Below are 13590 nucleotides of genomic sequence, written 5' to 3' on the forward strand. Positions count from 1 at the left end.
GGCCTGCTCAATCACCAGGTCTGTCTACATTTGAGCACATGAGGGACAGCCAGAATTAATCATCACAGTAAGACTCAGTTTTTATGGTTTCTAACTCACAATTCAACAAGAACTGATATTTTGATCAGACAGAATGGGCATATTACAAGCGAGACGGAACAGTTCAAGTTCCTAGGTGTTCGGATAGATAGTAAGCTGTTGTAGAAAGCCCGTGTTCAGGATCTTGTTCAGAAACTAAATGCTGCTTTATTTACCATTAGAACAGTATCTGAAATAAGTGACAGTTCAACACGAAAAGTAGTCTACTTCGCATATTTTCATACGCTTATGTCATATGGTATTATTTTTTGGGGTAATAATCCTGATTCTAAAAGGGTATTTTTGGCTCAAAAACGGGCTGTTCAAGCTATATGTGGTGTAAGTTTGAGAACCTCTTGTCGACCCCTATTCAATAGTCTGGGAATTCTGACATTGCCCTCACAGTTTATATTTTCTTTAATGTCGTTTGTTGTTAGCAATATTAGCTTATTCCCAAGAGTTAGCAGCTTTCGCTCAGTTAATACTAGGCAGAAATCAAATCTGCAAGTGGAATGCACTTCTTTGATTCTTGTGCAGAAAGGAGTGCGCTATTCTGCTGCATCCATTTTCAATAAGCTACCACAAGAACTCAAAAATCTTAGCAGTAGCCCAAATGCTTTTAAGTCTAAACTGAAGAGTTTCCTCAAGGCTCATTCCTTCTATTCTGTCGAGGAGCTCCTGGAAGAGCTGAAAAATTAACCAAATTCCAGTGTTACATTGTTGATCTTCTTTATTTAAACGTACGAATTGTCGCCTGAATATGTTTCTTGTATTTCATTTTATCTGTTTCTACTATCGTGTTATAATTTCATGTATTGACTCGTTCCATGACCATGGAGACTTCTCCTTAATTTGGTCCCACGGAACAATAAATAAATAAATAAAATAAAATAAATTGAATGACTGAGAGTGACAGGCATGGAACTCCATTCCATAAACTGACACCCAGCACCTCCACAACACAATGCATGCATGTATGCATGCTTGCATTCAGCATTCTGACAGTTACAGTGGTACAATCTCTTATCATGTTTACAATAACCTGTGATCTTGCAATGTTGGTCATTTAAATATGTTACCTAGACAAATTTATTCCCAAAATTTCATTACTCGACTCAGAGGACATCGCCTTAACATAGCACTGTCCGTGCGGGTGAGGAGCTTTGCGTGCGCTGGATCCAGAGGGCTATGCTGGCAGTAATGTAGCTACCGGCAGGGTCACCCATGCCGGACAGGCCGAAGGGGGAGAGCCAGACCAAGTGTGTCCCTCAACGACCTATCAAGAACCTGCCTCCTATCCTTTTCCTATCCCTAGCCCATCCTTTTTCTTTTCTTTCCCATTTATCCCCACTTAACCAGTGCTGGCAGTTAAACCAGATATAGGGGTGTGGAGGAAAGGCCAAGCCCACATGCTGAACATCTGGCACATCGTCACTGCCTGGGCAATAAGGTGGCAGCCCCACCAAGGCAATTGGAAGCGGTGGGCCAATCACCTGCCCTTCTTAAATAATCTGATTACTGAAACTGAGAGAAGACTACATTAATTATTTTTTGGTGCTATGTTCCATCAATGTAGTTAAAAAGAGGGTTTGCAAAGAATGATGGGATAAGTTATTATGCAAATGTTACAAATATCTGCTGTGACATCATTTGCAGTACAATCTGTCACACATTCAGATGAAATCAAAGGAATAGTGTTGTGTACATAGTTCCGCGTAGTCAGCACATATGCAACTTTCCCACTGGAGCGCGCCCCGCTAAGCACAACAGCGCAGGCGCAGTGCTCGTCCGTCTCCGCACTGTGAGATGGCGCTGTCTTAGAGACGGACCAAATTCTGCTTCCGCCGATCCGCGTATTAATATGTAACGCAGCCAATGAGACTGCTAATAATGTAGAACCTTTTCTCCTCGTGGATCACACTCACGCAGTGATACCTGAACGCTCAAGGCATTATAATGAGTGTACAGACCTCCGATTTGTCAGTCTGCATCAGTCTGCATTTGTCTGTACCAGTCTATAGTCAAGCTTCAGTCTGCGCCTAATAAGATTACCATATTCCTGTACATAGCCATGAAGATAAATGAATAGACACTTTGTCAAGTATCAGAGATATGTGAGAATAAGATTAACGTACCAAGACCAAAGGAATTTCAGATTGTCAATTGTAAACAGCATCCAGAATCAAGTTACGTAATGTCTATATTTTTTATTATTTTAATAAATGTGTGTTAAAATTAATCAAGTTCTGTTTAAAGTGGGTCACCGTCAATCTGCTACTCTAAGCGTGCAAGTGGCATTTCTATCGTTTGACCTAACGGCAGAAGATAAACACGCCACGATAAGACCACGAGACATATTGCCGACACTCATCTACTTCGTTAGAGCAATCAGTCAAATAATCTGATGGTGTGTGTACCGAAGGTCTTACAGTACACACACCACAAATAGTTAGCAGTTATTTTCAAATACACATTGTGATAAGTGAATTTTACTTCTAAGTATCTGCCATCATGTTTCTATCAGCTGCCATTTTCATTCTGGGCACAGAAGTCTAGTGAATGATTCCTGTGTGCAAAAGGAGTCTAGGATTCCAATTCTATCCATGTACTCATGTCATTGATCATTTGATTTGTTCTTTTACAGCTTTTAATCCTTTAATGTTTTTATCATCATTTCAGTGTAGTTGACAGACCACATTTTTAATGAAAACCATACTTTAAGGAGTCCAACCTGGACCTGCCACCACAAAGAATTACTGAAGGCAAAGGAACAGCAATGTCACTCTCAAGTTAATAATTCCTTTCCAAATAATCTTTATTTTACCTAACATTTGTCGCATCTAATATGGAGTCTGCTTTTCAAGATTTGGCTAATGTTATATTTTGTTATTTACCTCTTTGACGAGATGCCTTTCCTGATGTCACAGTTATCAAGGTAACCTGAGGAAGGGAAGTCATGTCCCCCAACACTCTATGAATCATGTAGACTTTTTTCTGAGTACCATCATATTTTAACTGTTTGTGTACTATTTTCTCTGAGGTGGAATTTGGCGACCAGCCCAGAATTTGCTTAAATAAGCATGGGAGACTGCCTGTAACTCACATTCAAGTTGATCAGTGTACCAGCTCACCGTTGTTAATCCACTACACGGATTCAACCTGGATCTGGCTTACCTTCCTGTGTCACCAGCTAGCATGCTGCACATTGCACTAGATGACCAGACTCTACTCTCAAAATCTTACTGAGTGAGGTGGCGCAGTTGTTGGCACATTGGACTCGCATTCGGGAGGGCAATGGTTCAAACCTGCATCCAGCCATGCTGATTTAGTTTTTCCGTGATTTCCCTAAATTGCCTCAGGCAAATGTTGGGATGGCTCTTTTGAAAGGGCGTGTCGGACTTCCATCCCCATCCTTCCCTGATCCGATGGGTCAGATGACCTCACTGTTTGGTCTGCTTCCCCAAACCAGTCAACCAACCGACCCAATTTCTGTCCAACATCAGCCACTTCATAAGTAGAATCTGTTTATACTATGATTTAAATTTTTACATGGAGATCATTTTCAGGTACATGCCATTAATTGTAAAAGACTTTAATTTGACCTTAGTGATACAGCACCAACATTTTCATGAACAGTTTTTGAGAATAATAGAATTTTAGTTATGTCCAGTTACTGATAGTAATTATTTTGCAAATCTTTCAATAATTATTGAAAATGAATGTGTATGTGATATACTTTAGATTTTATTTTATAAAATCCGAGTAGAACTTCAAGAATGTAACAGAATGACAGGATCTTTCACATGTAAACATAATAATTAAATTTCACTTCGAAAATTGACAATTATTACTGTGACAGAGTGAACTGTCAGTTAATACAGGAAATGCTATTCTACTCATTAAGTATGTAGGAAGAAAATGATCAAACATGTATTTTATGTTTGCGAAAAGTAAATGAAACAAATCATATTTTATATCTAAAAACAAAGATGATGTGACTTACCAAACGAAAGTGCTGGCACGTCGATAGACACACAAAAAAACACAAACATACACACAAAATTCAAGCTTTCGCAACCAACGGTTGCTTCGTCAGGAAAGAGGGAAGGAGAGGGAAAGACGAAAGGATGTGGGTTTTAAGGGAGAGGGTAAGGAGTCATTCCAATCCTGGGAGCGGAAAGACTTACCTTAGGGGGAAAAAAGGACGGGTATACACTCGCACACACACACACATATCCATCCACACATATACAGACACAAGCAGACATATTTAAAGACAAAGAGTCTGCTTGTGTCTGTATATGTGTGGATGGATATGTGTGTGTGTGCGAGTGTATACTCGTCCTTTTTTCCCCCTAAGTTAAGTCTTTCCGCTCCCGGGATTGGAATGACTCCTTACCCTCTCCCTTAAAACCCACATCCTTTCGTCTTTCCCTCTCCTTCCCTCTTTCCTGACGAAGCAACCGTTGGTTGCGAAAGCTTGAATTTTTTTGTGTATGTTTGTGTTTGTTTGTGTGTCTATCGACGTGCCAGCGCTTTCGTTTGGTAAGTCACATCATCTTTGTTTTTAGATATATTTTTCCCACGTGGAATGTTTCCCTCTATTAAATCATATTTTATAAATGAATAAATATACAATGCAAGCAAAGTCTAAAAATACTTTGTAGCTACTCATGTGTCGATTAGATTAAATTTTCAGGTAGTGTTACGTAATGGAGAACTGACTAGAGGGATCATACTGTATACTAAAATGGTGTATTGTTCTTCATTAAAATGAATGTGATACAATGTACTCTTTCATTATAAGTTGGAGAAGAACCCTTCTGCACCGGAAACTTTACTACATACTTATGATCAAGATCACAAAACACACTGAAATATTTTCTCTTTCTCACCCTCTGTGCCACACAAAATTATTTTATCCTCCAAAGAAGAGGGGGACTATTTGCACAAAACTAAATTATAAGAGTGAAAGTAACATCCAAACATAAAGTCAGCATACAGAACACTCAATTGTGGAGTTCCCCAAGGAAGTATACTTGGACCATTCTTGTTTATAGTATATATTAATGATATAACACAGCCACAAAACCCCAAACTGGTGAACTATGCTGATGATACATCTTTTATTAGCTGGGGCTGTACAAAGCGGGCAGCATTCCAAAGCAACAAAGAGAACATTGAAATGATCACAGAATATCTAACAGTGAATAAGCTTACACTGAATAAGGACAATACTGTAGTAATAAAGTTCTTGCTACATTTTGATAATACTCATACTCAATCACTTTCTACAGTTGAAACATCTGACAAACATAAGTTTTTAAACATATTGATTGATGAACATCTCACTTGGAAAGAGCATATCGGCTCCACCTGTAAAAAGGTTTCTAGTAATATTTACTCACTAAAATGCCTTGCAAATATAATAGCTCCCCTTGTCCTTAAACAAGTGTATTATGGGTTAATACACTCACACCTGCAATATGGGATCGAGGTCTGGGGTGGGGCACCCACTGTCTATATGGATCGCATTTTCAGGCTTCAAAAGAGAGCAGTTAGGATAATTGCTGATACAAGCAAACGCCAGTCCTGTAGGGGCTATTTCAAAAATTATAAATTACTGACTGTGTACTCATTGTATGTATTTAAGACCATAATGTTTGTAAAAGAGAACGAGGAAAATAGTGTAAAGAACAGTGACACCCATAATTACAATACTCGAGCCAAAAGCGAATATCATAGGATACAGACTAACAAGAAAGCTACAGCCCACAGTCCATATTTAACTGGGAGACAATTCTATAATAAGTTGCCAAAAAATATAAAGCAACTCCAAGGCAATCTTTTCAAGGACAAATTGAAAAATATGTTAATAGAAAGATGTTTATACTCATTAAAAGAATTCTGAGCCGTAGTACTACTAGTTTATTCTTTTACATACTGCAGTATATCAGTGGAGGTATTGTTATAATTGGCTAATTTTATGTATATAATCATTATATGTATGGAGTGATATATAATGTGCTCATGTGTTTATAACATTATTGCAGGGAATGATATACAATGTGCTACTTGATGTAAATATTCATTCTTGGAATGACATGATATTGATATAATTGTACAAAAAATAACGATGTCCAAGACTGTAAAGTTAACATGGACAAATAAATATTATTATTATTATTATTATTATTATGACAGATGTCTCTAAATTAGTTGTGTATTGGTATATGTCATACACATTTAAAATATTGTAAATGAAGTAATGGTGTTTAGTTACTCAAATCTCTCTTTCAGATGTCTGCTGCCAACATGGGATGGCAGAACCATACCCACAGATGAGCTTATTAAGGGTTCTGATAATGCTGCAATCAGTGTAAATGACATAGACAATTTTAGGCTGATGTTGTGTCATGGAGTTGTGCAGAGTGGCCTTGTTGTAAGTACAAATATACTCAGAATAACAAATAAAATCTCAACCTCTTGTAACTATAAAATTGTTCAATTGTTGGGGGGGGGGGGGGGGGGGGGCGGCAGACTGAAGCTAGAGAAAGAAGACAATGAGTGAGAGTATAGCTAAAATAGGAGCAGGATAGTCACTTCGTGGGAGACACAAGAAGGTGAAATAACGGGGGATATAACAGTTAGATTCTATTTTTATAGTCTCAACAATGATACTGAGGGAACCAATAGGTCAATAAAAATCAGGAAATAAATCACAGGTTCCTGAATGAAATAAAAGATAAAATGACAGAAATGGTTGCTGTATCTCATTATTGCTTCAGTTTCCCCATTGACTTTTTTGTAATCAGTGGTTTTTAGTGCTTTCATCTACTCTCTTCTGTTGTTGTATTTGAATCTTTTCTTTCTCTCAGGAAGAAACTGTTCTTTATTTCCAGAAATTTTAGACTGAAAGATATTTTTGGCATGCTTGTCAAATGCACCCTTGGTGTAAATAGTCTTTGTTTCTGGTGAGCAGCTATGGCTTTTTATTGTCACATAGTGCCTTTCCATTTATTTAACTCTCATGTTTTGTATTATTATTTGCCTGTATTTTATTAGACACAGAACTGGTAAATATTTTCTTAGTTTTGCTCTTTTCTTGCTTCCATTTGACATGAAGTACATGAACATCACCACTACTAGGACTGCCCCTTGAAAAATATGGCTGTTCTGTTGGCAAAGTATATTTTATTGTGAAAATATGTGATCCTGTATGTTTTCTCATTAAAGTATATTCAGCATTCATAATTCTAGATACAATTAACAAAGCATTGTGATTGTTTTCATAAGAGAAGTGCTGTATAACATTACCACATTCAGTGTTGGAAGCAGCAATGCCAGAGATAAAACTGAAATTCTACACTTTGGTGGCAGTATGTAATGGTCCTGGATTCTAGTCAGTCATCACCATTTCAGTCCAATGTCACAAAAAAAGTCACACAGCCTCTGGCACATTCATATTTATAAAAGTATTACAATCAGCTCGAAACATAACATTGCTGTTTAGTTTATTTAAAATTAAACTTTTTATTTTTACAATAATTTTACATTAATATTTTCTCTGCACGTTGCCTGATTCATCATATTTCCTTGAAAATTCATATTTTTTATTACAGTCTTCAAAAAGACTGCTTAAAATTCAAATATGGTATATTGGTTCTCATTTTCTGAAATGTCATCAATTATTCTGTTAATATCGGGCTTCAGTAATCATCAACATGCATAAAATGATTTAATAATCCATGAAATTTACAATGAATTTTGATTTTATATAAAAGTCACAATTTATGTTCAGTTTTAGAATTTATATTATGTAAACAACAGAGTGGCCAAACTTGTATAATTTAATTAGGTGTTATTAATTTCACAAATTACAAAATCTAACTATAAAATGAAGCAAAATCCTTTAAAAAGCAGTCATGTGTCCTTTATCTACTCAACACCATACAACAATGACTAAATCCAAAAAAGACAAACTATAAATCGAAATGCGTGTATCAGATGCTACTCTAATTATTTGTGTCATATATTGCATTATAACTAGGCTTGGGTATTACATTTCAACATGTAGCATTTCCAACGTACTTTTTTCCTGTTTCAGCCATCCTTGAGTGAAGATGTGATTGCATTAGCATTGACATTCTTGGAGCAGATATGCATATACCCGTCATCTTTAACCAGAATGGCTGTGCGGACAGTGATAAAATTTTTAACAGTGTACAAAGATCTGCGTGTGCAGAACCACTCATCACTAGTGAAGAATAAAATAAATGACTTTGCAAAACTGGCAGCACAGGTCTGGGCAGCTCCCGCACATTCTCCGAGGGACAATGCAGAACTCTTGGTAGCTGCAATACGAGCAGGTGTGGCTTTCTCCATCTCTGGACTTTGTACCTGTTTGTTTATAAGTTAACATATGGCAATAAATCCTCAACTACATTGTCACAAAAGTGAAATTGCACTTTGGTAGCCTAGCCTGGGGCCAGGACCCCCCTCATCCGTGCAGCTGCACCCACACCTGTGCCCTCCCCCACACGTCTCCCCTTCCTCTGTTGCACCTCCGCCTCCCAGCACACTCCTGCACGTCCGTGCAGGTGCTCCTGCCATACTCCTGTCCTGTGCCCCTGCCTCACTCCCTCTAGCCGTCACCTGCCTCCTTTGACCACCGAGCGAGGTGGCGCAGCGGTTAGACACTGGACTCGCATTCGGGAGGACAACGGTTCAATCCTGCGTCCGGCCATCCTGATTTAGGTTTTCCGTGATTTCCCTAAATCACTCCAGGCAAATGCCGGGATGGTTCCTTTCAAAGGGCATGGCCGACTTCCTTCCCTGTCCTTCCCTAATCCGATGAGACCGATGGCCTCGCTGTCTGGTCTCCTTCCCCAAAACAACCCAACCCTCCTTCAACCATCCCACTTGCCCCCTGCCTCCGGCCTCTCTTCGCCCGCTCCACCTGGTGTGACCCCTCACACCATTTGGACAGCATAGCTGCATTGTCAGCACTGTGTGGTCAGCTGGGAGAGTGTAGGGTAACCCTACAGTGCCTCCACTGTTCAGTTACATTCACTCCTTAAATTATATTTTTATTACATTATAGTAACTATGCTGCTGCTTAAAATGATACACAACACAAGCTATATTATATAATGTATTAGACTTTCCGCTTAAAATTATTTGAAAGCATATAATCATGGTTGTATGCATATGTAATAAAAAATTTAAAGAAGGTAAATGGGTTTAAATCATCCCTGTTGCACACCCTTTCTCAGTTTGACAGTTTGTTAAACTGCATCAAACCAGTGAAGATTGGCTAAAATTTACAGACGCGCGAAATTTGGCACGGACTTCAATGCGAGATGCCTTTAATATGTTCCACAACGAAACATTGTCTCGAAATTTGGGAGAAAATACGAAGAAATTCTGGTCATATGCAAAGTACACAAGTGGCAAGACGCAGTCAATAACTTCACTGCGCAGTGCCGATGGTACTGTTACCGACGACTGTGCCGCTAAAGCAGAGTTATTGAAAACAGTTTTCCGAAATTCCTTCACCAGGGAAGACAAATGGAATATTCCAGAATTTGAAACATGAACAGCTGCTAGCATGAGTTTCTTAGGAGTAGATACCTTAGGGGTTGTGAAGCGTCTCAAATCGCTTGATACGGGCAAGTCTTCAGGTCCAGATTGTATACCAATTAGGTTCCTTTCAGATTTGCTGATACAATAGCTCCCTACTTAGCAATCATATACAACCACTCGCTCACCGATAGATCTGTACCTACAGATTGGAAAATTGCGCAGGTTGCACCAGTGTTTAAGAAGGGTAGTAGGAGTAATCCATCGAACTACAGACCTATATCATTGACGTCAGTTTGCATTAGGGTTTTGGAGCATATACTGTATTCAAATATTATTAATCACCTTGAAGGGAACGATCTATTGATACGTAATCAGCATGGTTTCAGAAAACATTGTTCTTGTGCAATGCAGTAATGGCCGCTATCGACAGGGGATCTCAAGTTGATTCCGTATTTCTAGATTTCCGGAAAGCTTTTGACACCGTTCCTCACAAGCGACTTCTAATCAAGCTGCGGGCCTACGGGGTATCGTCTCAGTTGTGTGACTGGATTCGTGATTTCCTGTCAGGAAGGTCGCAGTTCGTAGTAATAGATGGCAAATCATCGAATAAAACTGAAGTGATATCAGGTGTTCCCCAGAGAAGCGTCCTGAGACCTCTGCTGTTCCTGATCTATATAAATGACCTGGGTGACAATCTGAGCAGTTCTCTTAGGTTGTTCGCAGATGATGCTGTAATTTACCATCTAGTAAGGTCATCCGAAGACCAATATCAGTTGCAAAGCGATTTAGAAAAGATTGCTGTATGGTGTGGCAGGTGGCAATTGATGCTAAATAACGAAAAGTGTGAGGTGATCCACATGAGTTCCAAAAGAAATCTGTTGGAATTTGATTACTCTATAAGTAGTACAATTCTCAAGGCTGTCAATTCAACTAAGTACCTGGGTGTTAAAATTACGAACAACTTCAGTTGGAAAGACCACTTAGATAATATTGGGGGGAAGGCGAGCCAAAGGTTGCGTTTCATTGGCAGGAAACTTAGAAGATGCAACAAGTTCACTAAAGAGACAGCTTACACCACACTCGTTTGTCCTCTGTTAGAATATTGCTGTGCAGTGTGGGATCCTTACTAGGTGGGGTTGACAGAGGACATCAAAAGGGTGCAAAAAAAGAGCAGCTCGTTTTGTATTATCACGTAATAGGGGAGAGAGTGTGGCAGATATGATACGCAAGTTGGGATGAAAGTCATTAAAGCAAAGACGTTTTCCATCGCGGCGAGATCTATTTACGAAATTTCAGTCACCAACTTTCTCTTCCGAATGCAAAAATATTTTGTTGAGCCCAACCTACATAGGTAGGAATGATCATCAAAATAAAATAAGAGAAATCAGAGTTCGAACAGAAAGGTTTAGGTGTTCGTTTTTCCCGCGTGCTGTTCGGGAGGGGAACTGTAGAGAAATAGTATGATTGTAGTTCGATGAACCCTCTGCCAGGCACTTAAATGTGAATTGCAGAGTAATCATGTAGATGTAGATGAAAAATGAACTCCAATGTGTCATTACTAATTTTCTTATTTGTTCAAAGTAGTTGTATTTTGTGCTGATGTACTTGTGTACATCACCGCATTTACTTCCTTCATTTTGTTGTGACTCAAAACATGTGATTAATTTGAAAAGATATAAAGAATATATTGTCATGGTGCACAAACATGTCATGACATCAACCATTAAATTCTGGGTGTGCAACCATACAAACTTTATTTGTTGTAATGTTTTGGCCATATGAGGGTGTATACCCCCTGGGACAACCGAGAAAAACCCAACAATTTTTTCATCCAGGAGAAAACTGGGAAAAACCTGGGAATTTTTCGGATTTCTGGGACTGTTTCATTATTTTAGATTTCAGTTAAATTTTTGTGATGTTGATTGGTAACAACAGATATTCTAACAAAGAATATTACTATAGCCCACTACTGCAGAATAATACTGCAGCAATAAAAAATAAACGAGAGATAAATACCAAAATAAAACTTGAGCTGCAAAGGAATTGCACCATTTACAACACCACAATACCATGCACACGCAAATGTCCACCAACAGCAAAATGTGCCAAAGGCCTTAGGATGAAGACTATGCAATGCTTTGTAACAACAAACTACTTCACAACTGTTTACATTAGTATATTAGAACAAATAAGCCCTCGGTCAGAAATATTAAGTCAAAATTGACCAGGTTTCGATGCTACTATGAGCGTCATCTTTAGAATTAGACTAACTGTTCTAAAACATATTAGGTATATAATACATTAATAAAATTAAAGTTTGTACTGACTGGAAAAGATGCAGTACTTACAAGTCACATATTAAAAAAGATCTAAGCTGGAGAGGCGACGTCAGGAATAGTTGTGAGATGGTGAGCCGCTAAGGGCTGCTCGTACTGTGAAAAAGGGTTGCAACAAGACTGAGGTCCCACTTTAGAAAGTGTGGGCAAGTAAACGTGGTGTTGCTATGAGCGCCATCTAGTAGCCGCAGAAACAACTAGGCTACTGTACATTCAAAATTAGACACATGAAATTGTGATGCAGCTGATTCAGGCATAACGTAACACTGATAATAATAGGATGAAGTTACATATTTATATGCTTTAAATAAAGGTACATTTTGTAATGTAAGAAACGTTAGTTATGACATACAAGAAAACAGCAAAGATGTGACAGGAAAACAACATTTCGGTAATCTGCATGAGGAAATCTGAATCAAAGATCAAGCAATGGCTTTACACAGTCGAAAAAGTTTTTATTTCACAGCTGCAGCTGTTCGTTGAGAATAAGCCATCATGACAAGACAGATGTTTGAAAATCTCCAATTCCTCGAAGACATCTAACCTACACCCCTTCTTCTCGGTATTCAGAATATTGTATGCCACAGATGCATACTCTTTGCCACCAGTCAATGTCACTGGCACCTTTTTATCAGTTGTGTAGAATGGTAGAATGTGTAATATAGCTTCAGTCTGTTGGTTCACTCAGAAGATTGCTGGAATTTGTACGGCTGAAATATTAGAAGAAGAAGAAATAGAGTTTACATAGCTGCAGTCCCAAAATTTAATGGATGCACAATAACATGGTTCTCTATGGCCTACTTATTGCTCTTTTACATAACAACCATATTCTGTTTGAGTGTCCTTAATACAAGATATGAAACATTTTGATTGCTGAGGAAGCAGAGACCATTGCACTCTCTGTTTGTAAAAGAACACGCAAATGATGACGGGGAAAAGTTAGTAGAAATTCATGTGTCTATAAAAAGACTGATCTGCCAAGCACACAATAATGACTACTATTGTACCCTAGCAAGAGATCTTGCCTAGAACCCAGAACATTCTGGTCCTATGTAAAGTTGCTATGCAGTTCGAAGGCTTCTATCCAATAATTCATTGACCAATCTGATGAGTCAATAGAAGGCAGCGGAAGGAAGGTCAAAGTTTACAGATGTTGAGGACATAGTACTAGGCATCTCTAGTGTAGAGAAGTAACTGAAAGATTTGATAACATAAAAGTTACTAGATCTGGATGGAATTCCAATTCAGTTTTACAGAGAGACCTCTGCAGCTTTGGGCCATTACTTAACTTGAATTTATCATGAATCTGTTGTCCTGCACAAAGTCCCAAGCAGCTGGAAAAGTGCAGGTGGGTCCTGTGTATAAGAAGGGTAAAAGAATGGCTCCCTAAATTACAGACCAATATCTTAGCATTGGTTTGTTACATAATTCTTGAAGGTATTCTCTGTCTGAGTGTAATAAATTTCCTTGAGATAGAAAAGTTCCTGTCCACAAATCAGCACTAATTTAAAACGCATCACTCATGCCAAACTCGCCTTACCCTTTTCTCACACAATATTCTGTGAACCACGGATAAAGGACAATAGGCAGA

General features: G+C 38.5%; 1 protein-coding gene across 1 annotated transcript in view; it reads left to right on the plus strand.

Annotated features, from left to right (window-relative positions):
* The window catches only part of LOC124550841, a 382565-nt gene that overhangs the window by 126641 nt on the left and 242334 nt on the right, over positions 1-13590 (plus strand). The window contains exons 8-9 of the mRNA XM_047125569.1: positions 6379-6520; positions 8186-8447. Coding sequence (XP_046981525.1) covers positions 6379-6520; positions 8186-8447 — 404 coding nt within the window. The remainder of the gene's footprint in view (positions 1-6378; positions 6521-8185; positions 8448-13590) is intronic.

This window comes from Schistocerca americana, chromosome 9 (assembly GCF_021461395.2).
Source record: "Schistocerca americana isolate TAMUIC-IGC-003095 chromosome 9, iqSchAmer2.1, whole genome shotgun sequence".
In the NCBI taxonomy this organism is placed as follows: Eukaryota; Metazoa; Arthropoda; class Insecta; order Orthoptera; family Acrididae; genus Schistocerca; species Schistocerca americana.